The following is a 27,874-nucleotide window of genomic DNA, read 5'->3' as shown; positions in this document are numbered from 1 at the left end:
CCGAGAAGACAACAGAGTGTGTGTGTGTGTGTGTGTGAAGAGGTGCGAAATTCAAACGGCTTAGAGGCAAATCACTGTCCGGTATATACAGGGGGGGCTTTGGGGGGGGGGGGGGGGGGGGGCTGGGGGGTAGATTTGGGGGGGTTAAAGTGCAAAAGAGCGAGGTGAGCGGGAAGGAGTGGTGTTAATAATCTGGAGCATGCAGTGACGGCGTCTCGCCACTAGTTGGCGAGACGCCGCCTTCAAACTGCGGAGCGTCTCTACCAACTGATTTTCCGCCCGGCGACACGGCCAAGTCGTTTTTTGAGGAAGAAGCTCCGCCCCCCCCCCCGGGAGTCGTTTTCCACCCAATTTTTTTTTTTTTTAAACGCCGCTGGTGACATGGAGCAGCGTCGTCATGGAAACGGAAAAACGCGGAGCGCAACGGAGGAAGGGTTTCAACTTGGAGTGGTTGCCGTGGAAACGTCTGAAAGACGAAACCGAAGGAAAGAGACTCGTTTTGCCTGGAAGCCAAAATGAACCGACGGAAAGCACACACACACACACACACACACACACACACACACACACACACACACACACACACACACACACACACACACACGTGTATATATATATATAAATATATATCTAGAACCCATGTTCCAATATCTACGTACTACGAAGGTTTTCATAGTATTTCTGGATACGTCGTCAGACTCTGTTTATATTCATGTGATTGTGTCGGCGGTTCTCCGCTCCAGAACCAGAACGTTCCGTCTCTAGAACTGCAGGATGGAACCAGCCATATATAATATATTTATATACGTGAGGAGATCAGGGAGCGTTGGTTTGTTGTTTACGTTGTTGTTCTCGGCTTTTCTCACCTCAAACTTTTACACAACTTGACGTTTGTCCTGCTGAACTGTTTCAGTGATAAAAGAGAACATTTGTGGCCGAGCCGCCATCTTGTTTTTTTTGTTTTTTTAAAAAAAAGCTGAATGTGAGTCACCGAAATCAATTCACGTAAAAAAAAAACCAGCGCCGGCGGTCAACCGCCAAGGAAAGACGAGAGAAGACGTGTAGAAACCCACAGTACTGCAATACCACGCCCCGCCACTGCTACATGTTTACACTAGGATAGGCCCCGCCTCCGCCCCTCCCCCTCCCTGATCGCTCATTTGGAAATTAGCAAAGAAAAAAGCTGCGTCGACGCAACAAAGCGGCGGAAATAAAAGACGTAAACAGAAGGAAGGAGGAAAACGTCGTCTGTCCAGAGCACAACTTCAAAGTCTCACATCAAAGCCGGACAAACGTCCTTCGCCGCCGGGACGCCGTCCAGACGCGTCGCCGGGGCGCCACAGCCGCCGGACGCCTGGTTCGGCGGTGGGGGGCGTGGCAGTGTTGGGGGGGGGGGGGGGGGGGGGGAGTGGGCGGGGCCAAATCCAAACAATCTTCAAAGTGACGACGCTGCGTTTTCCTTTATCGTCGTGACTCCGCCCACCCCTTCAGGTCCGGTTCACCAGGTGGAGGAGGTGACGGGGGAGGGGTGAGGGGGAGGGAGGGGGGGGGGGGGTCACTCCCAGCCGTTGTCCTTGATCATGTGAGCCAGCTCGATGATGAACTTCCCCTCCTTGTACTTCTGACTGCTCTCAAAGGCGTGTTCCTGCACGCACACACACACACACACACACACACACACACACACACACACACACACACACACACACACACACACACACACACACACACACACACACACTTTATTTTAGATGATTTGATCAGTTTTTCCACGTTCTGTTTTGATCTGTTTTCTTTCCTCCTGTTGAAAATTCAAGCTCTTTTCATCTTTTATTCTAATTCTTGTCGTCAGGATTTTACTTGCACCTCTTTTTAAGTCCCTCCAAAGTAAAGTAAAGTAAAGTAAAGTAACTTAATGAAAATCCCTGCTGTGTAAATCAGGTTAGCTTCATTACAAAGTGCAGAATGTAAACAGCAGCAGAGGGTCTGGCTCCGCCCCCAGCTGAGTGATGTCACATGTCTTAACCCCGCCCACATTCCCACCACCACCCCCTGCAGGGGAAACAGCAGAGGTGGTGAGGGAAGTTCTACTGCCACATTGTTGTTGTTGTTGTTGTTGTTGTTGTCACTGAGTCTTCTACTGCGTCCAACTCGTTTAACTCTATTACTGTGACTGTCAAAATAAAACCACCAAGTTGGATTGTTATTACTGTGACTGTCAAAATAAAACCACCAAGTGGGATTGTTATTACTGTGACTGTCAAAATAAAACCACCAAGTTGGATTGTTATTACTGTGACTGTCAAAATAAAACCACCAAGTGGGATTGTTATTACTGTGACTGTCAAATAAAACCACCAAGTGGGATTGTTATTACTGTGACTGTCAAAATAAAACCACCAAGTGGGATTGTTATTACTGTGACTGTCAAAATAAAACCACCAAGTGGGATTGTTATTACTGTGACTGTCAAAATAAAACCACCAAGTGGGATTGTTATTACTGTGACTGTCAAAATAAAACCACCAAGTGGGATTGTTATTACTGTGACTGTCAAAATAAAACCACCAAGTTGGATGTTATTACTGTGACTGTCAAAATAAAAGCACCAAGATAGATTGTTATTACTGTGACTGTCAAAATAAAACCACCAAGTGGGATTGTTATTACTGTGACTGTCAAAATAAAACCACCAAGTGGGATTGTTATTACTGTGACTGTCAAAATAAAAGCACCAAGTTGGATGTTATTACTGTGACTGTCAAAACAAAACCACCAAGTTGGATGTTATTACTGTGACTGTCAAAATAAAAGCACCAAGTTAGATTGTTATTACTGTGACTGTCAAAATAAAACCACCAAGTGGGATTGTAATTACTGTGACTGTCAAAATAAAACCACCAAGTGGGATTGTTATTACTGTGACTGTCAAAATAAAACCACCAAGTGGGATTGTTATTACTGTGACTGTCAAAATAAAACCACCAAGTGGGATTGTTATTACTGTGACTGTCAAAATAAAACCACCAAGTTGGATTGTTATTACTGTGACTGTCAAAATAAAACTACTAAGTTGGATGTTATTACTGTGACTGTCAAAATAAAAGCACCAAGTTGGATGTTATTACTGTGACTGTCAAAATAAAACCACCAAGTTGGATTGTTATTACTGTGACTGTCAAAATAAAACCACCAAGTTGGATTGTTACTACTGTGACTGTCAAAATAAAAGCACCAAGTGGGATTGTTATTACAGTGACTGTCAAAATAAAACCACCAAGTGGGATTGTTATTACTGTGACTGTCAAAATAAAACCACCAAGTGGGATTGTTATTACTGTGACTGTCAAAATAAAACCACCAAGTGGGATTGTTATTACAGTGACTGTCAAAATAAAACCACCAAGTGGGATTGTTATTACTGTGACTGTCAAAATAAAACCACCAAGTGGGATTGTTATTACTGTGACTGTCAAAATAAAACCACCAAGTGGGATTGTTATTACTGTGACTGTCAAAATAAAACCACCAAGTGGGATTGTTATTACTGTGACTGTCAAAATAAAACCACCAAGTGGGATTGTTATTACAGTGACTGTCAAAATAAAACCACCAAGTGGGATTGTTATTACAGTGACTGTCAAAATAAAACCACCAAGTGGGATTGTTATTACTGTGACTGTCAAAATAAAACCACCAAGTTGGATGTTATTACTGTGACTGTCAAAATAAAAGCACCAAGTTAGATTGTTATTACTGTGACTGTCAAAATAAAAGCACCAAGTTGGATTGTTATTACTGTGACTGTCAAAATAAAAGCACCAAGTTGGATTGTTATTACTGTGACTGTCAAAATAAAACCACCAAGTGGGATTGTTATTACAGTGACTGTCAAAATAAAACCACCAAGTGGGATTGTTATTACAGTGACTGTCAAAATAAAACCACCAAGTGGGATTGTTATTACTGTGACTGTCAAAATAAAACCACCAAGTTGGATGTTATTACTGTGACTGTCAAAATAAAAGCACCAAGTTAGATTGTTATTACTGTGACTGTCAAAATAAAAGCACCAAGTTGGATTGTTATTACTGTGACTGTCAAAATAAAAGCACCAAGTTGGATGTTGTTACTCACGTATTTCCAGCCCAGCGTGGTTTTACAGTTCTCACAGTAGATGTCGGCCACGGCGTGTAAACCAGTGAGGAGAACCCGCTCCTCCGCCGGCCCGCAGCCCACATTCACCCTGGAAGCGGGTCAGAGGTCAGAGGTCAGGGGTCAGAGGTCAGGGGTCAGTTAACACATGCTGAGGTGTGAAGCAGGGCGACACTCACACGGAGTTGAACAGGTAGGCTCGTCCTTGGCTGCCCTGGAACGACTGGAGGAGAAACATCGTGTCAGTGATCATCGTCTGTTACTCTGGAGGCACCGTACCGATACTGGTACCGATACCAACACCGGTACCGATACTGACACCGGTACCGATACTGGTACCAATACCAACACCGATACCGATACTGACACCGATACCGGTACCTCTAGTGACACCGGTACCAGTACCAACACCGATACCAACACGATACTGATACCGATACTGATACCAATACTGATACTGGTACCTCTAGTGACACCTAGTGGCCACTAGGTGTCACTACACCACAGCGCAACGCTGCCACGAGGAGACACACGGTGAGAAAACGTGGGAGGAGCAGGAGGAGGAGGAGGAGGAGGAGGGGGAGGAGGGGGAAGAGGAAGAGGAGGAAGAGGAAGAGGAGGAGCAGCAGCAGGAGGAGGAGCAGGATGAAGAGGAGGAGGAGAAGGAGGAAGAAGAAGAGGAAAAGGAGGAGGAGCAGCAGCAGGAGGAGGAGCAGGAGGAGGAGCAGCAGCAGCAGGAGGAGCAGGATGAAGAGGAGGAGGAGAAGGAGGAAGAGGAGGAGGAGCAGCAGCAGCAGCAGGAGGAGCAGGAGGAGGAAGAGGAGCAGCAGGAGGAGCAGCAGCAGGAGAAGCAGGAAGAGGAGCAGCAGGAGGAACAGGAGGAGGAGCAGCAGGAGGAGCAGGAAGAAGAGCAGCAGGAGGAGCAGGAAGAGGAGCAGCAGGAGGAGCAGCAGGAGGAGGAAGAGGAGCAGCAGGAGGAGGAGCAGCAGGAGGAGCAGCAGGAGGAGCAGGAGGAGGAGCAGCAGGAGGAGCAGCAGGAGGAGCAGCAGGAGGAGCAGCAGGAGGAGGAAGAGGAGCAGGAGGAGGAGCAGCAGGAGGAGCAGCAGGAGGAGCAGCAGGAGGAGCAGCAGGAGGAGCAGCAGGAGGAGGAAGAGGAGCAGCAGGAGGAGGAGCAGCAGGAGGAGCAGCAGGAGGAGCAGCAGGAGGAGGAAGAGGAGCAGCAGGAGGAGGAGCAGCAGGAGGAGGAAGAGGAGCAGCAGGAGGAGCAGCAGGAGGAGGAGCAGCAGGAGGAGCAGGGACCTTGGAGATGAGCTCGTCGTGGTTGGCCAGATGTGCCCGGCAGTGGATGCAGCTGTAGGTGCGGTGGCAGGAGGGCAGGTAGGCCTGGAAGGTCTTGGACTTGGTCATCTTCACCATGTCAGGGGGGGGCGGCTCCTCGCTGGCCCCCGGGCCGGGCCGGGAGGAGGTGCAGCCGGGCCGGGAGGAGGCGCAGCTCTGCTGGACGTGCTGACAGAAGAAACACTGGAGGAGGCAGGCAAAAGCCGTCGTTGTTGAGGAGGGGGTGTGTGGCACGCTCCACACAGACGCCACGGGAGAAAATCAAGCCTGGGGGGGGAGAGGGGGGGAGAGGGGGGGGGTTAGTCTGGAGGACTTCGTCCACACAAACAGACATTTTCACAAAGTTCCCACAAGAAGAAACACGTAAAATTGCTGCTTTACAAACAGAGAATTAAGGAAGTTTTCTTTGTTTTCGTGGATTTTTGCCACATTAGCCGTTAGCAGTTAGCCGTTAGCAGTTAGCCATTAGCAGTTTGGAGACGGGAGTTCAAACTGAAGGAAGCTGAACGCTCCACTCGGGAACAACCAGAGGTCGAGACATTTTATGGCCAGTATTTGTGTACAAATACAAGTTTTTCTATGAGGAAAGTCCATCCTGTGGGCTCATTTTGGCGGCCATCTTGAAAATGGCAGCCATCTTGGATTTTTGTGAGGCAAACGGGAGATAATATAAGATCCTGGCCCGAAGAACAACTCTGCCTGAGTCGTTTCGTCCTCTACAGTTGTCTCGTCCACTACAGAGTCGTTCGTCCTCTACAGACTCGTCTCGTCCTCTACAGACTCGTTCGTCCTCTACAGACTCGTTCGTCCTCTACAGAGTCGTTCGTCCTCTACAGACTCGTTCGTCCTCTACAGAGTTGTTTCGTCCTCTACAGAGTCGTCTCGTCCTCTACAGAGTCATCTCGTCCTCTACAGACTCGTTCGTCCTCTACAGAGTCATCTCGTCCTCTACAGACTCGTTCGTCCTCTACAGAGTCGTTCGTCCTCTACAGAGTCATCTCGTCCTCTACAGACTCGTTCGTCCTCTACAGAGTTGTTCGTCCTCTACAGAGTCGTCTCGTCCTCTACAGAGTCGTCTCGTCCTCTACAGAGTCATCTCGTCCTCTACAGACTCGTTCGTCCTCTACAGAGTCGTTCGTCCTCTACCGAGTCGTCTCGTCCACTACAGAGTCGTTCGTCCTCTACCGAGTCGTCTCGTCCACTACAGAGTCGTTCGTCCTCTACCGAGTCGTCTCGTCCACTACAGAGTCGTTCGTCCTCTACAGACTCGTTCGTCCTCTACAGACTCATTCGTCCTCTACAGACTAATTCGTCCTCTACAGACTAATTCGTCCTCTACAGACTCGTTCGTCCTCTACAGACTCGTTCGTCCTCTACAGACTCGTTCGTCCTCTACAGACTCATTCGTCCTCTACAGACTCGTTCGTCCTCTACAGACTCGTTCGTCCTCTACAGACTCGTTCGTCCTCTACAGACTCGTTCGTCCTCTACAGACTCATTCGTCCTCTACAGAGTCGTTTCTTCACTACGTCTCATTAAAACATAAACAGTCTGTTGCTTTATTTCCAGACGTTACGACACAAACACTAAAACCCAGACGAGTTCCTGACTCGTCTTTTCACGAGTCTTTACGTCGCCGTGTGAAAAAAAAACCCTCGTCTGGCGGGACAAAGGTTCTGTTGGTAAACAAAGACGACAACAACAACAACAACAACAACAACAACAAGCGGAGAGTTCAGAAAACAGAACCAGGTTCTGCAGCGAGACGAGTTTCCAGTTGCTCAACAGGAAGAGCAGAAGACAAAGGAGCTTCCGCAACACACACACACACACACACACACACACACACACACACACACACACACACACACACACACACACACACACACACACACACACACACACACACACACACACACACACACACACACTTCTACTAGTTAAAGTTTGTCTTGGATTTAAAAACAGAGACTTGACAACATTAACTCTTGTGTCTAAAAATCAACGTCTCAAACGTCAAACTATTCACACATTTTCAGCTTTAAATGTTTTAGTGCTTTGCTTGTTGTCGTTTTATTGCGACAACGTTGTCGTGGTTATCGACTGTCTGTCGTGGTTTTATTCAAATGAACATGATTCCATCATTTTATAAAGCTTTACTCATGATAGAAGTTTGAAATGAGGATGTTTGACCCATTTTAGACGTTTAAACCTTATTAAAAGGTTCCAGTGGCCGTCAGCAGACTTTTCCTCGTTTTAGACGATTTACAAGCTTCATGTTTGGTCGTTTTGAATATTTGTCTTAAATTGGATGGATGGATGGATGGATGGATGGATGGATAGATAGATAATTACTTTATTCATCCCCAAAGGTAAATTGTCTTGTTGCAGCAATCTGGTACCTAGAATATTATAAAATACAATAGAATAGTAATAAAAGTAAAACATTAAAATATCTGGGTATAAGACATAAAGTAAAACACAGAACGGAACATGGGCACTTAGAAATAAGCTATATTATATTATATTATATTATACTATATTACATTATATTGTTATGGTCTGGTCGGTTCCCTGGTTCTGCAGCAGGTTCCATCAGTTCCAGCAACCGGAAGTAGGAACCAGCTGATCGCGGAGTGGAAACAAAGACAACGTGCCGCTGCAGGAAGAGAAGAACCTCACGAGTCGCGAAACGAAGCGTTTCACGCAGAAACGCTTCGTTTCGCCTCGAAAGTCCTACTTTTCCCTGCTTGTTTGTTTGTTTGTTTGTTGTTGGCTTTTTTTTCCGGGCAGAAAGAAACACGACTCGGCTCGGCTCGACTCGGCTGCGCTGCCTGGCCCGGCTCGGCCCGGCCCGGCTCGGTTTGAATCCGTCGTTTGAGCAAAAAGAGGTTTTAACTCGTCAGTTTGTTCCTGAACTCACCGCCGGACGAGACGAGCCGCTTTGGTCGGAGCCTCGGAGGCAAAGCTGTTGTTGTTTGTTTGTTGTTGTTGTTGTTGTTGTTTGTGGAGTTGAGTCAGCGGTCGTCGTGGAGCCCGGCTCGGGTCCTCGCGGTCTGCCGCCGGACGGAGACTCGTTTCGGGCTCATTTCTGCTCCACTCGGGCTTTTTTGTTTTGTACCTTTTGTGCGCGGCGATGGACTGGCTGCTTACTTTGCTGCGTGACGTCACGGCGTGGGCGGGAGCCGCAACGCCGTTGACGGACAAGCCAGGCCGGCCAACCAGAGGCCGCGGTGCGTTCGCGGTCCCGTGGGAAAAGTGAAGATTTCACTCTCGTCCGTTTAAACAGAAGAACTTAACGTAAGGTTGTTTTTTTAAAATGTATTTCTAACCTGTGAAAAGCACGAATCAACTGTTTTATTCTACAAATACCAAACAACCAATAATGAAGGATCACTGCACTCGCTTTTAGCTTTTAGCAATTTGTTTCTAAACATATTCAACTATAAAACTTATTTTTGTTTACTGCAGGGTTGTGAGAGTTTGTTTTTTTAATGAGTACTTGTTTCTATGTTGCTGTTGTCATTGTAAATAAAAACTGCTTCTCAATTCACAGATCTGGTCAAAAATAATAAAGGTGGCATAAATGACCCTCCCTTTGTTTATGGCTTCTTTTTTAAATGTTGAAAACTTAATAATGCAGTCAAACCTAAAAGTCTCTTACATTCATCTATAGATCACTAAAGCGTCTTTATTTTTGTTATATGCATGATGTTTCCAAAACAAGTTAGCAACTTCTCTTTGGAGTTTAAAAAAGTTCTCACAAAATGTTTAAAAACAAACCATAAGGAGTCTGAAACCTTCTGTGACCAAATTCAGTTTAACTGGAGCTGCAAAACACAGTATTTGTGTCCACGTTTGAACATTCTAGCTGTCAAGAGTTATGAAAATCAGCCTGAAGCATGAATGTGATTTTAAAAACAAGTTAAAATGATCATGATGTGTAATTTTTCTGGAGCTCCAGGAGCTGAAGAGCCTCATCGTGGCTCCAGAGCCGCAGGCTGCAGACGGTCCGCGTCGAAAAACGACTTCCGACACGCCGAGAGAACAAAGGAGCAGAAAAAAGAAAAGTGTTATTGCTTCCAGACTATATTTCCCAGGCGACCTGAACGCATCACGGAAAGGATGAGGGAACGCGAGCGCAGGTTCCCGGATGTGTAAATAAATACAAGATGAGAATATGAATTCCACCTTTTTGTCCCCGATCGTCGTCGTTGTCGTCTTCAAACGTCGTCAGACGACGAGTCGCTTTCATTTCCTCACGAGATCAAAGAGATGAGGCTTTTTAAAATCTGCACGTTTTGGTGTTTGAGTTGAAACGCTGGACGTCAGAAGTGTCGATGTAAAGTCACAGACATGACGCTGGTGAACGTCTGACGACCTGCTGCGCTGGATTGTTGTTCTTTTTACGATTCGTTTTATTTATTGATTTATTTTTGCCACAAACAAACGCTGCATTTTTTTTTAGAAGATTGTGAAAATATGTGCGTCCATGTTTTGTTTTGTTTTGTTTTCCTGATTGATTTCGTTGTTGTGAAATGAAAACAAAGAAAAATATGGAACATGGCGCACACGCACGCACGTGCGCGCGCACAGGAGCTCCTGCAGCTGTTTATGGATCAACACTGCATCATCATCATCTTCATCATCATCATCATCATCATCATCTTCATCATCACACTCCAGCAATACAGGCGCCTGACAGCAGTCATAGGGTAGGGTAGGGTAGGGTAGGGGGGGTATGTGGTACTTACCCCAGACCCTGGGGCGCGCGCCTGCCCTCGTCTTCCCCTTGCTGTCCTGACGTCACGCACGCGCCTGGTCACCGCCGCCGCAGCGCCTCGCGGACTCCGCCGCTGCACATCGCGGCTCGTCGCGTCAGAACGAGGAACAAAGTGCCGCTCAGAGTCCCGCCGCGCCGCGCCGCCGCGTCACGCGCCGAGGTGTCGACGTAAACACGAACACAAAACACGACATGACCGCGCGCTGGCCGCAGCTTCCTCCTCCTCCAGCCATGACGACGGTCCCGGGCTGCACGCGCGCGCGCCTCCGCGGTTATGAAACGCGTCCTCTCCTCTCGCCGTGTTTTTTTTTTGGTCGCCTTGGTCACGTGGCGTCGGGAGCCACGCCCACCGGCGGCACCGACACCGTCCGTCGTCCACACGAGAACGAGGTCGCCTGCCTGGAGTCGTCTGCCTGGAATCGTCTGCCTGGAGCCTGGAATCGTCTGCCTGGAGTCGTCTGCCTGGAGCCTGGAGTCGTCTGCCTGGAGCCTGGAGTCGTCTGCCTGGAGCCTGGAGTCGTCTGCCTGGAGCCTGGAGTCGTCTGCCTGGAGTCGTCTGCCTGGAGCCTGGAGTCGTCGGCCTGGAGTCGTCTGCCTGGAGCCTGGAGTCGTCTGCCTGGAGTCGTCTGCCTGGAGCCTGGAGTCGTCTGCCTGGAATCGTCTGCCTGGACGTCGATGATCAAAACACTTTTCAAAAAAAAATACTGATTTACTTTCAGGCTTTTGTTGTTTTGAGGATTGATGTTGTCGTTTTGAAGTCGTCCTTGAATAAAAGACAGAGACAGAAACTAGAAGTCCTCTGGTGCAGCGGAAACGATTCCCAGAGAGACGAGTCCCAGAGAGACGATTCCCAGAGAGACGATTCTCAGATAGACGATTCCCAGAGAGACGATTCTCAGAGAGACGATTCTCAGATAGACGATTCCCAGATAGACGATTCTCAGAGAGACGATTCCCAGATAGACGATTCTCAGAGAGACGATTCTCAGAGAGACGATTCTCAGAGAGACGATTCTCAGAGAGACGACAGCGGTTGTTCCCATCTGTCTGGGAATCGTCTCTCTGAGAATCGTCTATCTGGGAATCGTCTCTCTGGGAATCGTCTATCTGGGAATCGTCTCTCTGGGAATCGTCTCTCTGGGAATCGTCTATCTGAGAATCGTCTCTCTGAGAATCGTCTGTCTGAGAATCGTCTCTCTGAGAATCGTCTATCTGGGAATCGTCTATCTGGGAATCGTCTCTCTGGGAATCGTCTCTCTGGGAATCGTCTATCTGGGAATCGTCTCTCTGGGAATCGTCTCTCTGGGAATCGTCTCTCTGGGAATCGTCTCTCTGGGAATCGTCTCTCTGGGAATCGTCTGTCTGAGAATCGTCTATCTGGGAATCGTCTATCTGGGAATCGTCTATCTGAGAATCGTCTATCTGGGAATCGTCTATCTGGGAATCGTCTATCTGGGAATCGTATATCTGGGAATCGTCTATCTGGGAATCGTATATCAGGGAATCGTCTATCTGGGAATCGTCTCTCTGGGAATCGTCTCTCTGGGAATCGTCTGTCTGAGAATCGTCTATCAGGGAATCGTCTATCAGGGAATCGTCTCTCTGGGAATCGTCTCTCTGGGAATCGTCTATCTGGGAATCGTCTATCAGGGAATCGTCTATCTGAGAATCGTCTATCTGGGAATCGTCTCTCTGGGACGACGTGCTCCGTGCCGGTGCGTTCAGGTGCTGCTGGGCCAGACGACGACTGTCCTGACCCCTGAGCAGAGCAGAAGACGAAACACGTCCCAACATGTCTCCAGCTCGTCTTCTGGCCTCATTTACAGTGAAAACACGTCGTTCTGGAGTTTTACTTCAGAAAAATCAGAAGCCTTGTGTTTTAAAAACATGTTCCAGTGTCCATCGTGTTAAAACGAGCTTCATCGGTGGTTTTTCCTCGAAACAATAGAAGCTGAAACTCAACGGGTCACAGACAAGACAACCTGATGTGCAAGAAAAACTAAACTCTCTTCTCAAATATGCAAATATGTTTTGTATTGCTTGAACCAAAAGTATTTTTCGAACTGTTTCTGACTGTTTGTCATGTCTTCGGTTGTTTTTAAAAGAATCTTTTTGCCTCCTTAATTCCATCTACACGATGGAGGCGACTGCTAAAAGAGTTTAAAACTCTAAAGTGATAAATAAAGACTCAACTGAAACAAACCACCTACTTCCGGTCACTTTGAGCCACAAAATCAGCCTCATAGAACTGAAAAAACTCACCAATGTCGTTGTTTTGTTTTAAGATGACAAGTTAAATTACCTTTTTTTTGGGGGCTGAGAACCTTTTTAAACTTAAAAATATGACAATATTATTTTTAGGCCGTTAAAGCATCGCCTGTCTGTGAACTTGAAACTTGAAACTTGAAACGATCTGCCACGTGGTGCTTTTTCCCCCAATTCTGTTAAAATCAGAGCGAAAACAACAATCGCCATTAATCCGACGCTCTGGGACGGTCCGTGAACGCAGCAGCAACCAAGCTACACAGCCTGTTCTACAAATAGCGTCCAATCAGCGCGCAGACAGGATTCCGTGTCGCCAATCAGCGCCGCCTGGTGGGCGGGGACAGAGCGGCCGCAGCCAATCAGCTGGACGCCAGTCTGTTGACAAGCGGCGGCCGCGTGGCCGACGCTTGTTTTTGGCTGCGCGCGCCCCCGGCGCGGCGCGGCGCGGCGCGGCGCTGCTGCTGGTCGCGTGTGCGCATGCGCGGCCGCAGTGCGAACACGTGTTCAGGCAGAGCAGGTAAACAAACGGCGAGAAATCCTCCGCGGTGGATTTTATCCCCTTTATTCACATTTAAAGTCCATTTCACGAACGTTTGTACCTGAACGCAAACTTTTTTTCTTCTCTTTGATTTTTTTAATAATATTTTTATTTCCTTTGAAACGTCATTAACCGTCATGTGCAGCAAAACGACTTCAGATGAACTCAATATGTTATTCAGAATAAGAACAGAGAATTTCCTAAAACTGACCCGATATTACAAATAAATTATGTTGAAAATCGACAGATTTGTGTGTTTTAGTCGACATAAGGTGTGAATGAAAACATCTGCACATGATCCCGCTGTGGACTGCTAACATTTAAAAAAACTAACAATTAATTAACAAGCCGTTAAATAACCTTTATTCCCCTTTTTCATATTCCTCAACAACAGCGCCATCTTGTGACGGACCGGAGGACTTTGGTCCAATATTACTTCAATTAATCTTAAACTTTCCTGAAATTAGATTAAAATAACATTTGTTAACTTTGTTTTTTTAATCTCTTCAGATTCAAAGTGTTGAAACAGTTAAAACTCCTGAAAACATGAAGGTTGGACATGTTGAAACGGTTCGTCGGCACTGAAGACTTGAGAAATAAATTAAAATAACTACAATCGGTAAAGCAGCCAGAGAACTCAAGTGGAATCCTGTTCACTCTTCCGGGCCGTGGTGTTGGTGTCACTGTCTCTAGGTGGCGCTACAGAGCTCCTTCAGCATCTGGGGCTCAATGAGGCGGCGGAATAATGAGATTATTTAGCTTTTGACTGCTTCTGTGAGTCGTTCCTCATCGTTTTCCTCCAATTCTATTATAGAATGTTTTTCAACGACGACGTCATTTATTCTTTCTCTCCTGCAGTTTGGTTTCTTTTGCTTTTCTCTTTTTAGAGTTTTTAATTTTGTGCAAATAAAAGAAAAAGAAACTGGTTAAAAGAAGTGGAGAGGAACTTTACTTCTTTAGTTTATTGGTCTTGAAGGTTCTGGATGAACGAGTCCAAGAGGAAGAGGAAGAGGAGGAGGATGAAGAGGAAGAGGAGGAAGAAGATGAGAAAGAGGAGAAAGAGGAGAAAGAAGAGGAGAAAGAGGAGAAAGAGGAGGAAGAGGAAGAGGAGAGGAGGATGAAGTGGAGGAGGAGGAAGAGGAAGAGGAGGAAGAGGAGAGGAGGATGAAGAGGAGAGGAGGAGGAAGAGGAGGAAGAGGAGGAAGAGGAGGAAGAGGAGGAAGAAGAGGAAGAGGAAGAAGAGGAGGATGAAGTGGAGGAGGAGGATGAAGAGGAGGAGGAGGAAGAGGAAGAGGAGGAAGAGGAGAGGAGGATGAAGAGGAGGTTGAGGATGAAGAGGAGGAGGAGGAAGAGGAGGAAGAAGAGGAAGAGGAAGAAGAGGAGGAAGAGGAAGAGGAAGAGGAGAGGAGGATGAAGAGGAGAGGAGGATGAAGAGGAGGAGGATGAAGAGGAGGAGGAGGAAGAGGAGGAAGAGGAAGAAGAGGAAGAGGAGAGGAGGATGAAGAGGAAGAAGAAGAGGAGGAGGAAGAGGAGGAAGAGGAAGAGGAAGAGGAAGAAGAGGAAGAGGAGAGGAGGATGAAGAGGAAGAAGAAGAGGAGGAAGAGGAAGTGGAGGAAGAGGAGGATGAAGAGGAGAGGAGGAAGAGGAAGAGAGGAGGAGCTTTAGTTTTCCGTTTCCATGACAACGGAGTTTGGAGCCACTGAAACACAACTTCCTGAAGACGGGACGAACCGTGTTTCTGGAACGCCGCTTCGCTACGGCAAATGGCCGTGTCAGCATTTCTGGGACGTTGCCGTGGAAACGTGAAACTTTAAAACAAAAACATACGAAGCATTTGGACTTGAAAGGTCGTCGTGGAAACGCAGAGCGGCGAGGAGGCCGCTAACCTGAGCTACACCTGGAGAGCAGCGCCCCCTGCTGGGCACCGCACACACACACACACACACACACACACACACACACACACGACACACACACACACACACACACACACACACACACACACACACACACACACACACACACACACACACACACACAGAAGTGCAATAATAACGTAGATTCAGTTTCTTCAGTTTATTTTTGGTAAGAGGAAAAAAAGGCGTCTTTGAGTTCATAAAAAGGACAAACTGGAGGAAATAAAAAGCTGCGACGTCTTTTAGTGAAACGTCGTCTGATCAAACAGTCTGTGAGTGTTCTGGTGAGGAAGAGGAGGAGGAGGAAGAGGAAGAGGAGGAGGAGGAGGAGGAGGAGGAGGAAGAGGAGAGGAGGAGGAGGAGGAGGAGGGAGGAGGGAGAGGAAGAGGAGGAGGAGGAAGAGGAGGAGGGAGAGGGAGAGGGAGAGGGAGAGGAGGAGGAGGAGGAGGAAGAGGAGAGGAGGAGGAGGAGGAGGAGGAGGAGGGAGAGGAAGAGGAGGAGGGAGAGGGAGAGGGAGAGGGAGAGGAGGAGGAGGAGGAGGAGGAGAGGGAGAGGGAGGAGGAAGAGGAAGAGGAAGAGGAGGAGGAGGAGAGGAGGGAGAGGAGGAGGAGGAGAGGGAGAGGGAGAGGGAGAGGAGGAGGAGGAGGAGGAGAGGAGGGAGAGGAGGAGGAGGAGGAGGAGGGAGAGGGAGAGGAGGAAGAGGAGGAGGGAGAGGGAGAGGGAGAGGGAGAGGAGGAGGAGGAGGAGGGAGAGGAGGAGGAGGAGGAGGAGGAGGAGAGGAGGAAGAGGAGGAGGAGGAGGAGGAGAGAAGGAAGAGGGAGAAGAGGAGGAGGGAGGAAGAGGAGGAGGAGGAAGAGGAAGAGGAAGAGGAAGAGGGAGAGGAGGGAGGAGGAGGAGGGAGAGGAAGAGGAAGAGGAGGAGGAAGAGGGGAGGAAGAGGAGGAGGAGGAGGAGAGGAGGAGAGGAGGAAGATCACCGCAGGTCCATCGTGGACACCGAGTCGTCTGTGATGGTCACATGATCTGCGTTGCTGCGACACAAACACAGGAAGTCAATGGAGGCACAGTGTGTTGTGTGTGTGTGTGTGTGTGTGTGTGTGTGTGTGTGTGTGTTCAGTGTGTGTTCAGTGTGTATGTGTGTGTGTTCAGTGTGTGTGTGTGTGTGTGTGTGTGTGTGTGTGTGTGTGTGTGTGTGTGTTCAGTGTGTGTGTGTGTGTTCAGTGTGTGTGTGTGTTCAGTGTTTGTTCAGTGTGTGTGTGTGTTCAGGGTGTGTTCAGTGTGTGTGTGTGTGTGTTCAGTGTGTGTGTGTGTTCAGTGTTTCAGTGTGCTTGTGTGTGTTCAGGGTGTTCAGTGTGTGTTCAGTGTGTGTTCAGTGTGTGTGTTCAGTGTGTGTTCAGTGTGTGTTCAGTGTGTGTGTGTTCAGTGTGTGTTCAGTGTGTGTTTCAGTGTGTGTTCAGTGTGTGTGTGTGTGTGTTCAGTGTGTGTGTGGTCAGTGTGTTCAGTGTGTGTTCAGTGTGTTGTGTTCAGTGTGTGTTCAGTGTGTGTGTTCAGTGTGTGTGTTTCAGTGTGTGTGTTCAGTGTGTGTGTTCAGTGTGTGTGTGTTCAGTGTGTGTGTGTTCAGTGTGTGTGTTCAGTGTGTGTTCAGTGTGTGGGTGTGTGTTCAGTGTGTGTTCAGTGTGTGTGTGTGTTCAGTGTGGTGTGTGTTCAGTGTGTGTTCAGTGTGTGGTGTGTGTTCAGTGTGTGTGTTTCAGTGTGTGTTCAGTGTGTGTGTGTTCAGTGTGTGTGTGTGTGTTCAGTGTGTGTTCAGTGTTGTGTGTGTGTTCATTGTGTGTGTGTTCAGTGTGTTCAGTGTGTGTTCAGTGTGTTCAGTGTGTGTTCAGTGTGTGTTCAGTGTGTGTGTTCAGTGTGTGTGTTCAGTGTGTGTGTGTTCAGTGTGTGTGTGTCAGTGTGTGTTCAGTGTGTGTGTGTTCAGTGTGTGTTCAGTGTGTGTGTGTTCAGTGTGTGTGTTCAGTGTGTGTTCAGTGTGTTCAGTGTGTGTGTGTTTCAGTGTGTTCAGTGTGTGTTCAGTGTGTGTTCAGTGTGTGTGTGTTCAGTGTGTGTTCAGTGTGTGTGTGTTCAGTGTGTGTTCAGTGTGTGTTCAGTGTGTGTTCAGTGTGTGTGTGTTCAGTGTGTGTGTGTTCAGTGTGTGTTCAGTGTGTGTGTGTTCAGTGTGTGTTCAGTGTGTGTGTGTTCAGTGTGTGTGTGTGTTCAGTGTGTGTTCAGTGTGTGTGTGTTCAGTGTGTGTGTTGTGTGTGTGTTCAGTGTGTGTGTGTTCAGTGTGTGTGTGTGTTCAGTGTGTGTGTGTTCAGTGTGTGTGTGTTCAGTGTGTGTTCAGTGTGTGTGTGTTCAGTGTGTGTTCAGTGTGTGTGTGTTCAGTGTGTGTTCAGTGTGTGTGTTCAGTGTGTGTTCAGTGTGTGTGTTCAGTGTGTGTTCAGTGTGTGTTCAGTGTGTGTGTGTGTGTTCAGTGTGTGTTCAGTGTGTGTTCAGTGTGTGTTCAGTGTGTGTGTGTTCAGTGTGTGTGTGTTCAGTGTGTGTTCAGTGTGTGTGTTCAGTGTGTGTTCAGTGTGTGTTCAGTCTGTGTGTGTGTGTGTTCAGTGTGTGTTCAGTGTGTGTTCAGTCTCTGTGTGTTCAGTGTGTGTTCAGTGTGTGTTCAGTGTGTGTGTGTTCAGTGTGTGTTCAGTGTGTGTGTGTGTGTGTTCAGTGTGTGTTCAGTGTGTGTTCAGTGTGTGTGTGTTCAGTGTGTGTGTGTTCAGTGTGTGTGTGTTCAGTGTGTGTTCAGTCTGTGTTCAGTCTGTGTGTGTGTGTTCAGTGTGTGTTCAGTGTGTGTCTTCAGTGTGTGTGTGTTCAGTGTGTGTGTTCAGTGTGTGTGTGTTCAGTGTGTGTTCAGTGTGTGTTCAGTCTCTGTGTGTTCAGTGTGTGTTCAGTGTCTGTTCAGTGTGTGTGTGTTCAGTGTGTGTGTGTTCAGTGTGTGTTCAGTGTGTGTGTGTTCAGTGTGTGTTCAGTGTGTGTGTGTTCAGTGTGTTCAGTGTGTGTTCAGTGTGTTCAGTGTGTGTTCAGTGTGTGTGTGTTCAGTGTGTGTGTTCAGTGTGTGTGTTCAGTGTGTGTGTGTTCAGTGTGTGTGTGTTCAGTGTGTGTTCAGTGTGTGTTCAGTGTGTGTGTGTTCAGTGTGTGTTCAGTGTGTGTGTGTTCAGTGTGTGTGTGTTCAGTGTGTTCAGTGTGTGTGTGTTCAGTGTGTTCAGTGTGTGCTCAGTGTGTGTTCAGTGTGTGTGTGTTCAGTGTGTGTTCAGTGTGTGTGTGTTCAGTGTGTGTTCAGTGTGTGTTCAGTGTGTGTGTGTTCAGTGTGTGTGTGTTCAGTGTGTGTTCAGTGTGTGTTCAGTGTGTGTGTGTTCAGTGTGTGTTCAGTGTGTGTGTGTTCAGTGTGTGTGTGTGTTCAGTGTGTGTTCAGTGTGTGTGTGTTCAGTGTGTGTGTTGTGTGTGTGTTCAGTGTGTGTGTGTTCAGTGTGTGTGTGTGTTCAGTGTGTGTGTGTTCAGTGTGTGTTCAGTGTGTGTGTGTTCAGTGTGTGTGTGTGTTCAGTGTGTGTTCAGTGTGTGTGTGTTCAGTGTGTGTGTTGTGTGTGTGTTCAGTGTGTGTGTGTTCAGTGTGTGTGTGTTCAGTGTGTGTGTGTTCAGTGTGTGTGTGTTCAGTGTGTGTTCAGTGTGTGTGTGTTCAGTGTGTGTTCAGTGTGTGTGTTCAGTGTGTGTGTGTTCAGTGTGTGTGTGTTCAGTGTGTGTTCAGTGTGTGTGTTCAGTGTGTGTTCAGTGTGTGTTCAGTGTGTGTGTGTGTGTTCAGTGTGTGTTCAGTGTGTGTTCAGTGTGTGTGTGTTCAGTGTGTGTTCAGTGTGTGTTCAGTGTGTGTTCAGTGTGTGTGTGTTCAGTGTGTGTGTGTTCAGTGTGTGTTCAGTGTGTGTGTTCAGTGTGTGTTCAGTGTGTGTTCAGTCTGTGTGTGTGTGTGTTCAGTGTGTGTTCAGTGTGTGTTCAGTGTGTGTTCAGTCTCTGTGTGTTCAGTGTGTGTTCAGTGTGTGTTCAGTGTGTGTGTGTTCAGTGTGTGTTCAGTGTGTGTGTGTTCAGTGTGTGTGTGTGTGTGTTCAGTGTGTGTGTTCAGTGTGTGTTCAGTGTGTGTGTGTTCAGTGTGTGTTCAGTGTGTGTGTGTTCAGTGTGTGTGTGTTCAGTGTGTGTTCAGTCTGTGTGTGTGTGTGTTCAGTGTGTGTTCAGTGTGTGTTCAGTGTGTGTGTGTTCAGTGTGTGTGTTCAGTGTGTGTGTGTTCAGTGTGTGTTCAGTGTGTGTTCAGTGTGTGTTCAGTCTCTGTGTGTTCAGTGTGTGTTCAGTGTCTGTTCAGTGTGTGTGTGTTCAGTGTGTGTTCAGTGTGTGTGTGTTCAGTGTGTGTTCAGTGTGTGTGTGTTCAGTGTGTGTGTGTTCAGTGTGTGTTCAGTGTGTGTGTGTTCAGTGTGTGTTCAGTGTGTGTTCAGTGTGTGTTCAGTGTGTTCAGTGTGTGTTCAGTGTGTGTGTGTTCAGTGTGTTCAGTGTGTGTGTTCAGTGTGTGTGTGTTCAGTGTGTTCAGTGTGTGTGTTCAGTGTGTGTGTGTTCAGTGTGTGTTCAGTGTGTGTGTGTGTTCAGTGTGTGTGTGTTCAGTGTGTGTTCAGTGTGTGTTCAGTCTCTGTGTGTTCAGTGTGTGTTCAGTGTCTGTTCAGTGTGTGTGTGTTCAGTGTGTGTTCAGTGTGTGTGTGTTCAGTGTGTGTGTGTTCAGTGTGTGTTCAGTGTGTGTGTGTTCAGTGTGTGTTCAGTGTGTGTGTGTTCAGTGTGTGTTCAGTGTGTGTTCAGTGTGTGTTCAGTGTGTTCAGTGTGTTCAGTGTGTGTGTTCAGTGTGTGTGTGTTCAGTGTGTTCAGTGTGTGTGTTCAGTGTGTGTGTGTTCAGTGTGTGTGTTCAGTGTGTGTGTGTTCAGTGTGTGTTCAGTGTGTGTTCAGTGTGTGTTCAGTGTGTGTTCAGTGTGTGTGTGTGTTCAGTGTGTGTTCAGTGTGTGTTCAGTGTGGCTCCACCTGCTGCAGCTGGATTCTGATCACATATTATAAAAAAACATTTCTTGTGTTTGTAACAAACAAACAAACAAACAAACAAACAAACAAACAGGAAGTTGTGACGTAAACAAGAAGATAGAAAACAAAGTCCGACTCAGAACCAAATAAATAATGTTAATATCAGTTACAGTATTTATAGTTTGTATAAATAAACATGATAATCGTTATGTAGTACTCTGTGTAGTATGTAGTACTCTGTGTAGTACTCATTATGCAGTACTGTACAGTATGCAGTACAGTATGCAGTACTCTGTGCAGTATGTAGTACTATGTGAAGTATGTAGTACTCTGTGTAGTACTCGTTATGCAGTACTGTACAGTATGCAGTACAGTATGCAGTACTCTGTGCAGTATGTAGTACTATGTGAAGTATGTAGTACTCTGTGTAGTACTCATTATGCAGTACTGTACAGTATGTAGTACTGTGCAGTATGCAGTACAGTGCAGTATGCAGTACTGTACAGTATGTAGTACTGTGCAGTAGTACTGTGCAGTATGCAGTGCTGTGCAGTATGTAGTACTCTGTGTAGTACTCGTTATGCAGTACAGTGCAGTATGCAGTACTGTGCAGTATGCAGTAGTGTGCAGTAGTACTGTACAGTATGCAGTACAGTGCAGTATGCAGTACTCACGGTGAAGAGAGGCGGGTCCTTGCTGTGGGGGTGGAAGCCTTTCTGTCTGCAGGACGACACCTCGTCTGTCCCCCGGTCCGTCAGACGGAAGTACCCGATCCTGAGACACACGGAGACACACAGTCAGTGGGGGGGGGGGGGGGGGGGTCTGGGGGGGGTCTGGGGGACCAGGTCTAGGAGGACCAGGTCCAGGACTCACTGGTTGAACTTGGGCGAGCACACGATGGCGATGGCTTCAGGAAGCATCATCTGGTAGGAGCAGTGGGTGTGGAGGTCTACACTGGACAGGAAGGACGTCTGGGTCGGGTGGGTCTGGGGACAGAGACACCCTGTGAGGAGGAGAGGAGGAGGAGGGAGGAGGAGGAGGAGGAGAGGAGGAGAGGGGAGGAGGAGGAGGAGAGGAGGAGGAGAGGAGGAGAGGGGAGGAGGAGGAGGAGAGGAGGAGGAGAGGAGAGGAGAGGAGAGGGGGGGAGGAGGAGGAGGAGGAGAGGAAGAGGAGAGGAGGAGGAGGAGGAGCAGAGGAGAGGAGGAGAGGAGGAAGAGGAGGAGGAGAGAGGAGGAAGAGGAGGAGGAGAGAGGAGGAGAGGAGGAGGAAGAGGAGGAGAGGAGGAGGAGGAGGAGAGGGGAGGAAGAGGAGGAGGAGAGAGGAGGAAGAGAGGAGGAAGAGGAGGAGGAGGAGGAGGAGGAGAGGAGAGGAGAGGAGAGGAGAGGAGAAGAGGAGGAGGAGAGGAGGAGAAGAGAGGAAGAGGAAGAAGAGAGGAAGAGGAGAGGGGGCGGGGCCTCACGTGGATCCAGCCCAGGGTGATCAGGTCGTTCTGGTCCTGGATCAGGAAAAGTTCCTCCTCGTTCTCCGTGTCGCAGTAATCTGGTCCTCCAGTCTGCTTGGGCACCACCAGGTGGGTCATCCTGAAGGAGTTCCTGGTCTGGACACACCTCCGTCAGTCTCACCTCCGTCAGTCTCACCGGAACCACACCTCCGTCAGTCTCCACCCGGAACCACACCTCCGTCAGTCTCCACCCGGAACCACACCTCCGTCAGTCTCACCCGGAACCACCTCCGTCAGTCTCCACCCGGAACCACCTCCGTCAGTCTCACCTCCGTCAGTCTCACCCGGAACCACCTCCGTCAGTCTCACCTCCGTCAGTCTCACCGGAACCACCTCCGTCAGTCTCCACCCGGAACCACACCTCCGTCAGTCTCACCCGGAACCACCTCCGTCAGTCTCCACCCGGAACCACACCTCCGTCACTCCCAACAACCTCCGTCAGTCCCCACCAGCAACAACCTCCGTCACTCCCAACAACCTCCGTCCCTCCCCACCAGCAACAACCTCCGTCACTCCCAACAACCTCCGTCACTCCAAACGGGGCAACAACCTCCATCACTCCCCACTGGCAACAACCTCCGTCATTCCCAACAACCTCCGTCAGTCCCCACCGGCAACAACCTCCGTCAGTCCCAACAACCTCCGTCACTCACCAGTTTCCCACACAGGATGCCGCAGGTCTCCACGCCGCGGCTGGTGTTGGCCTCGGCCAGCCTCAGGAAGCTGCGGCACAGCTCCGCGGGGACGGCGAGCTGCCGCAGGGCGTCCACCAGGGAGGCTGTGGGGGAGGGGCAGAGGTTCCATTCCCGAGGTAAGGTGCCGGGCAGGAAGGAGCAAGATGGCCGCCGCGGCTCAAAAGAAAACGACTCACAGTTGCTCCCGGGGCTGAGCAGCGAGCCGGGCTTCAGCGAGCGGTCGAAGCTAGGCGCCCCGCCGCCGCCCGAGGCCGGGTCCCCCGGGTCCCCCGGGTCGCCCGGGTCCCCTGGGCTCTGGGGGGAGGCGGGGGGCGGGCCCTGGATGCCCGGGATGAGGGGCGTGTCCGGGGCGGGGGCGGACGGCGTGGCGAACTCCAGCAGCACCCGCTGGCGCTCCTTCTCCAGCTCCTGGCGGCGGATCATCTCCTCGAAGGCGCTGAACTGCTCCTGCTCCCGCTGCCGCCGCTGCATCTCCGCCACGCGCTCCCGCTCCGCGTCCAGCGCCCGCCGCTTCGACTGCTCCCGCGCCAGCGCCTCGTCCTCCAGCTTCTGCAAGGCGGACGACACGGCCCCGGCGTTAGCCCCGCCCTCCACGCCTTAGCCCCGCCCCCACAACCTCCGCCAACGGCTTCAGGCCGAGAACTCGCCGTCTCGTTTCAGAAAAGGTTTTCACGTTTACACGGCAACGGCCTGAAAAACGACACCCGTTTCCAAGGCAACAGAAGAAACGGTGTTGTTTTCATGCCGGGCCACTGGGTGGTGCTGTTTTAGTACCGAAGCTACAAACTGAAGCACCATGATGAATTGTTCGTACGGTGACTGTCAAAATAAAAGCACCATGATGGATTGTTATTACTGTGATTGTCAAAATAAAACCATGTTGGATTGTTATTATGGTGACTGTCAAAATAAAAGCACCAAGTTGGACTGTTATTATGGTGACTGTCAAAATAAAAGCACCAAGTTGGATTGTTATTACGGTGACTGTCAAAATAAAACCATGTTGGATTGTTATTATGGTGACTGTCAAAATAAAAGCACCAAGTTGGACTGTTATTATGGTGACTGTCAAAATAAAAGCACCAAGTTGGACTGCTATTACGGTGACTGTCAAAATAAAAGCACCAAGTTGGACTGTTATTATGGTGACTGTCAAAATAAAAGCACCAAGTTGGATTGTTATTACGGTGACTGTCAAAATAAAACCATGTTGGATTGTTATTATGGTGACTGTCAAAATAAAAGCACAATGATGGATTGTTATTACGGTGACTGTCAAAATAAAAACCCCCAAGTTGGATTCTTATTACGGTGACTGTCAAAATAAAACCATGTTGGACTGTTAGTACGGTGACTGTCAAAATAAAAGCCCCAGGCTGGCTGTCTCTCACCTTCCTGACCAGGTACTGATCATATTCCTGCTCAAATCTTCTCAGAAGAGCTTTTTTCAGAACTTCTGCTTGTGGAAACGCGACGTCCTTCAGTTTCTGTGGACGCAGAGAGGAGGAGACGTCAGACGCCACGCCCCCCCGTACGGCGGCGGCGGCGGCGGCAGGCGAGCACCTTCAGCGTGTCCTTCTTCTCCGGGATGTTGGCCGTCTTGTAGTCCCGATGTTTGGGAAGTTTTTCTATGAAGAGCCTTGAAAGAAAGAAAGAAATTCAAGCGTCCCGTCAGCAGAGTGGAGCGGCGCCGACGTCCAGACGACTGGCGGGTGAGAGAGAGAGAGAGAGCGCGGAGCGTCTCCGCGGCGACGGCGCTCACGTGATGTACTTGTTGTAGAGGACGAAGGCGTGCTCGATGTTGCCCTCCTCGGTGTAGACGTGCGCCATGCGGATCATCTCCATGCCGGAGCGGAAGTAGCGGCGCGGCGGCACGTCGTCGTTCACCTCCACCGAGCTGCCCTTCCTGGTCAGGGCGCGCACCCGCTGCTCCGGCTGCAGGCTGACGTCGGTGTGGTCCGCCATGACGGCACCGGCCCGGCGCACTGCGGGAACCAAGAGACGTTGAGACACGAGAGGCCGCCATCTTGGATAGGTCTCCCTCTGGAGCTCAACGTGAAGATCCTCGAAAACTGTGTTTTTCAACCACACTGGTTGTTTCCTCCAGACCGTCAGGTGAGTCGTGGAAATTATCACATTTCACTTTAAAAAACAAAACAAACCAAGATTTGCTCTCACAGCGACAGGGTGTGGCAGAACCAACACCCTGACCAGAACCAGAGAGACTCGGGAACCAATCAGGAGGTAGCAGGAGGTGGAGATGAACCACACTGACGTCTGTCACTTTACATTTCACCGGCAAAGTTCTGTGCTGCCCTCTAGTGGTGAAGAGTGTTTATACATCATTACTCTGTCCTGGTTCCGTCCTGGTTCTGTCCTGAGGAACTGCTGGAGGTTCTACAGTCACGACTCCACTTGACTCGCTATCCATGCTTTCCTGTCAGTACCTAGTACCTGCTACTTCCTGGTTCCTCCTCCTGGTTCCCAGTGAGCTGAGCCCACTAGACATTGTGATGTCATCAGACGGCAGCCTCTGATTGGCCGGCGAGTCACAGACGAGTCAGAGGGGCGTCTGGTTCTGCAGCCAAAATTCTTAAACCCCGACCAGAACCAGAGAGACTCGGGAACCAACCGGAGGAGCTGCAGACGGTTCTGTCTGGGCGATCCAGGAGGCCTCCCCGCCATCACACCACCGGTGTTGAGGATTAACTGGTTCCCCTGCTAACTGGTGACCTTCTTCCTCCAGCCTCCTCTTTTCACAGCAGATGTTAAAAACCCACTGCCGTCCTGGAGAACGCTGCTTAACCTCGTTTCACTTAAAGTTCAAAGTATCGTTTAAAGTATCGTTTAAAGTACCGTTTAAAGTAGCATTTGTTGTTGGGCTGAAGTCACCAGTTAACAGGGGCACCAGTTAAACCGAAACACCGGACAGTGAAGCTCCATTGTAACGATCCACATTCTGTAATATTACTAATCTAATGTATTACTCAAGCTGACATCCAGAGGACGTTCGCTCTGCATCATGTCGGGGTGACACGAGAGCTGGAGGAGGAGGAGGAGGAGGAGGAGGAGGAGCAGGAGCAGGAGGAGGAGGAGGAGGAGCAGGAGCAGGAGCCGCTCAGAGCCTCCATAACAAAGCCTCTTTCAGAGAAAACATCCACATTGTCCTCCTGACGTACAAAGATCGACTCAATAACACATTCAGTGCCGCCGAGCTCCGCTGACAGGAAGTCTCCTCCTCCTCCTCCTCCTCCTCCTCCTCCTCCTCCTCCTCCTCCTCCTCCTCCTCCTCCTCCTCCATCACCCCCGGCCCTGCAGGAAGTTTCCTTATTTCAGTGATTTGATCTAAAAAGGGAAACTTGATGTGTTTTAGCCGGTTATAGTTTTGATCTCCATGGCGACTCACAGCAACATGAACTCCAGTGAAACTGGGTGTGTCGCGGTTCAGCGCTGATAAAGACCACGTCGGCTTTATCACCGATTGCTGCGGCGTCGTTCAACGGTCTGTGTCTCACAGTCTGACTTCAGTCCAACCAACAAGACGGTGAACATTCACTTTAACTGAGGAGGGAATTCAGCAGGAATCATAAAACGTATGTCAGTGAGCCACGAGGCTGGTAGGAAGGCTGCAAGGCAGTCAGTCAGTCAGTAGGAAGGCTGCAAGGCAGTCAGTCAGTCAGTAGGAAGGCTGTAAGGCAGGCAGTCAGTCAGTAGGAAGGCTGTAAGTCAGTCAGTCAGTCAGTCAGTAGGAAGGCTGTAAGTCAGTCAGTCAGTCAGTCAGTCAGTCAATAGGAAGGCTGTAAGTCAGTCAGTCAGTCAGTCAGTAGGAAGGCTGTAAGTCAGTCAGTCAGTAGGAAGGCTGTAAGTCAGTCAGTCAGTAGGAAGGCTGTAAGTCAGTCAGTCAGTCAGTAGGAAGGCTGCAAGTCAGTCAGTCAGTCAGTCAGTAGGAAGGCTGTAAGGCAGTCAGTCAGTCAGTAGGAAGGCTGCAAGGCAGTCAGTCAGTCAGTCAGTAGGAAGGCTGCAAGGCAGTCAGTCAGTCAGTCAGTAGGAAGGCTGCAAGGCAGTCAGTCAGTCAGTCAGTAGGAAGGCTGTAAGGCAGTCAGTCAGTCAGTCAGTAGGAAGGCTGCAAGGCAGTCAGTCAGTCAGTCAGTAGGAAGGCTGCAAGGCAGTCAGGTCAGTCAGTAGGAAGGCTGCAAGGCAGTCAGTCAGTCAGTAGGAAGGCTGTAAGGCAGTCAGTCAGTAGGAAGGCTGCAAGGCAGTCAGTCAGTCAGTCAGTAGGAAGGCTGCAAGGCAGTCAGTCAGTCAATAGGAAGGCTGTAAGGCAGTCAGTCAGTAGGAAGGCAGTCAGTCAGTCAGTCAGTCAGTCAGTCAGTCAGTAGGAAGGTTGCAAGGCAGTCAGTCAGTCAATAGGAAGGCTGTAAGGCAGTCAGTCAATAGGAAGGCTGTAAGGCAGTCAGTCAGTAGGAAGGCTGTAAGGCAGTCAGTCAGTCAGTAGGAAGGCTGTAAGGCAGTCAGTCAGTCAGTCAGTAGGAAGGCTGTAAGTCAGTCAGTCAGTCAGTCAGTAGGAAGGCTGTAAGTCAGTCAGTCAGTCAGTAGGAAGGCTGTAAGGCAGTCAGTCAGTCAATAGGAAGGCTGTAAGTCAGTCAGGCAGGCTGGTTCCCTCCACCTCCGTCTGTACTGCTGAATCCACTGACTCAAGTCTACAAGGGAACTGTGACTCATTCTGGTGGATTGCAGGCTTTTATTGTGTTAAATCTGGTAGATAGATGGATACATAGATAGATAAAAATGATAGATAGATAATGAAAACAACCACAGAGTAGCAAGTTGTGAATCAGAGCCAGATTCCGGATCTTTGCCCCGCTACAGTACTCAGATTACTTCGTTACTCCACCACCCTTGACACACACACTCACACACTCCTCCAGTCACACAGGTGAGTCCACTCACACGCACGCAACTCGCGCGTGCGCATTATAGATCTAGGCTAAACGTCTCTTGTTGACGTTAGCCGCCGTGCTAGCCGAGCTAAACAGTCAAGTGGGCGCGCGGCGGCGTCAACAGCCCCTCCGGGGCGGCTCCCGGGCCGCCAAACTCACCCGACAGAGCCGTACAAGGGAAGCGGCGGGACCGCTACATCCAACCGGGTGGAAAAACGCCCCAAAAACGACAAAACACGTCCAGGAGAGACGACAGTGTGAGCGAGCTGCTCCTGCGACTGAACACTTCCGCAATCAACGCCGACGCGCCGCGTCATCACGCATGCGCAAGTGGCGCTCCTTGCAACGTCATCACGCAGGCGCAAGTGGCGCTCCTTGCAACGTCATCACGCAGCCGCAAGCGGCGCTCCTTGCAACGTCATCACGCAGCCGCAAGCGGCGCTCCTTGCAACGTCATCGCGCAGCCGCAAGCGGCGCTCCTTGCTACGTCATCACGCAGGCGCAGCGGCGCTCCGCTCTGGCCTGGCGTTACTGCGTGGAGTTTTTCATTGATTCTAATTCATTCATCGCTTCGAATGAGCCGAAGTACATTTATTTGTAGTTTAAAACATAGAAACACGAACTGCAGCGGAGGAA

At 49.4% G+C, this 27,874-nt stretch overlaps 2 protein-coding genes across 3 annotated transcripts; both read right to left on the bottom strand.

Annotated features, from left to right (window-relative positions):
* Positions 1-1,454: 1,454 nt before the first annotated feature.
* LOC308148503 (protein yippee-like 1) lies at positions 1,455-11,050 on the bottom strand. Of its 2 annotated transcripts, none has more exons than XM_080521968.1 (5): positions 10,248-11,050; positions 5,455-5,760; positions 4,335-4,378; positions 4,138-4,246; positions 1,455-1,645 (listed from the first exon to the last, which is right to left on the bottom strand). In XM_080521968.1, the coding sequence occupies exons 2-5, from the start codon at positions 5,569-5,571 to the stop codon at positions 1,556-1,558; spliced, it is 360 nt and encodes a 119-aa protein (XP_080378094.1). In that variant the 5' UTR covers positions 5,572-5,760; positions 10,248-11,050; the 3' UTR covers positions 1,455-1,555. The 2 variants fall into 2 exon arrangements, with proteins under 2 accessions (XP_080378094.1, XP_080378093.1); XM_080521967.1 differs by lacking the exon at positions 10,248-11,050 and adding an exon at positions 8,417-8,845.
* LOC308148506 (STAM-binding protein-like A) lies at positions 10,600-27,534 on the bottom strand (the record flags this gene model as incomplete). The annotated part of the gene is made up of 10 exons (XM_080521971.1): positions 27,398-27,534; positions 24,061-24,283; positions 23,862-23,937; positions 23,690-23,785; positions 22,475-22,847; positions 22,257-22,381; positions 21,562-21,699; positions 20,976-21,088; positions 20,777-20,876; positions 10,600-10,941 (listed from the first exon to the last, which is right to left on the bottom strand). Exons 2-10 carry the CDS (start codon positions 24,261-24,263, stop codon positions 10,600-10,602), a joined length of 1,566 nt encoding a protein of 521 aa, XP_080378097.1. The 5' UTR covers positions 24,264-24,283; positions 27,398-27,534.
* Positions 27,535-27,874: the final 340 nt, after the last annotated feature.

Source organism: Blennius ocellaris (genome assembly GCF_963422515.1).
Source record: "Blennius ocellaris genome assembly, contig: SCAFFOLD_85, whole genome shotgun sequence".
Taxonomy (NCBI): domain Eukaryota; kingdom Metazoa; phylum Chordata; class Actinopteri; order Blenniiformes; family Blenniidae; genus Blennius; species Blennius ocellaris.
Note: the sequence above shows the minus strand (reverse complement) of the source record. Positions and strands in the feature narration are given on the sequence as shown.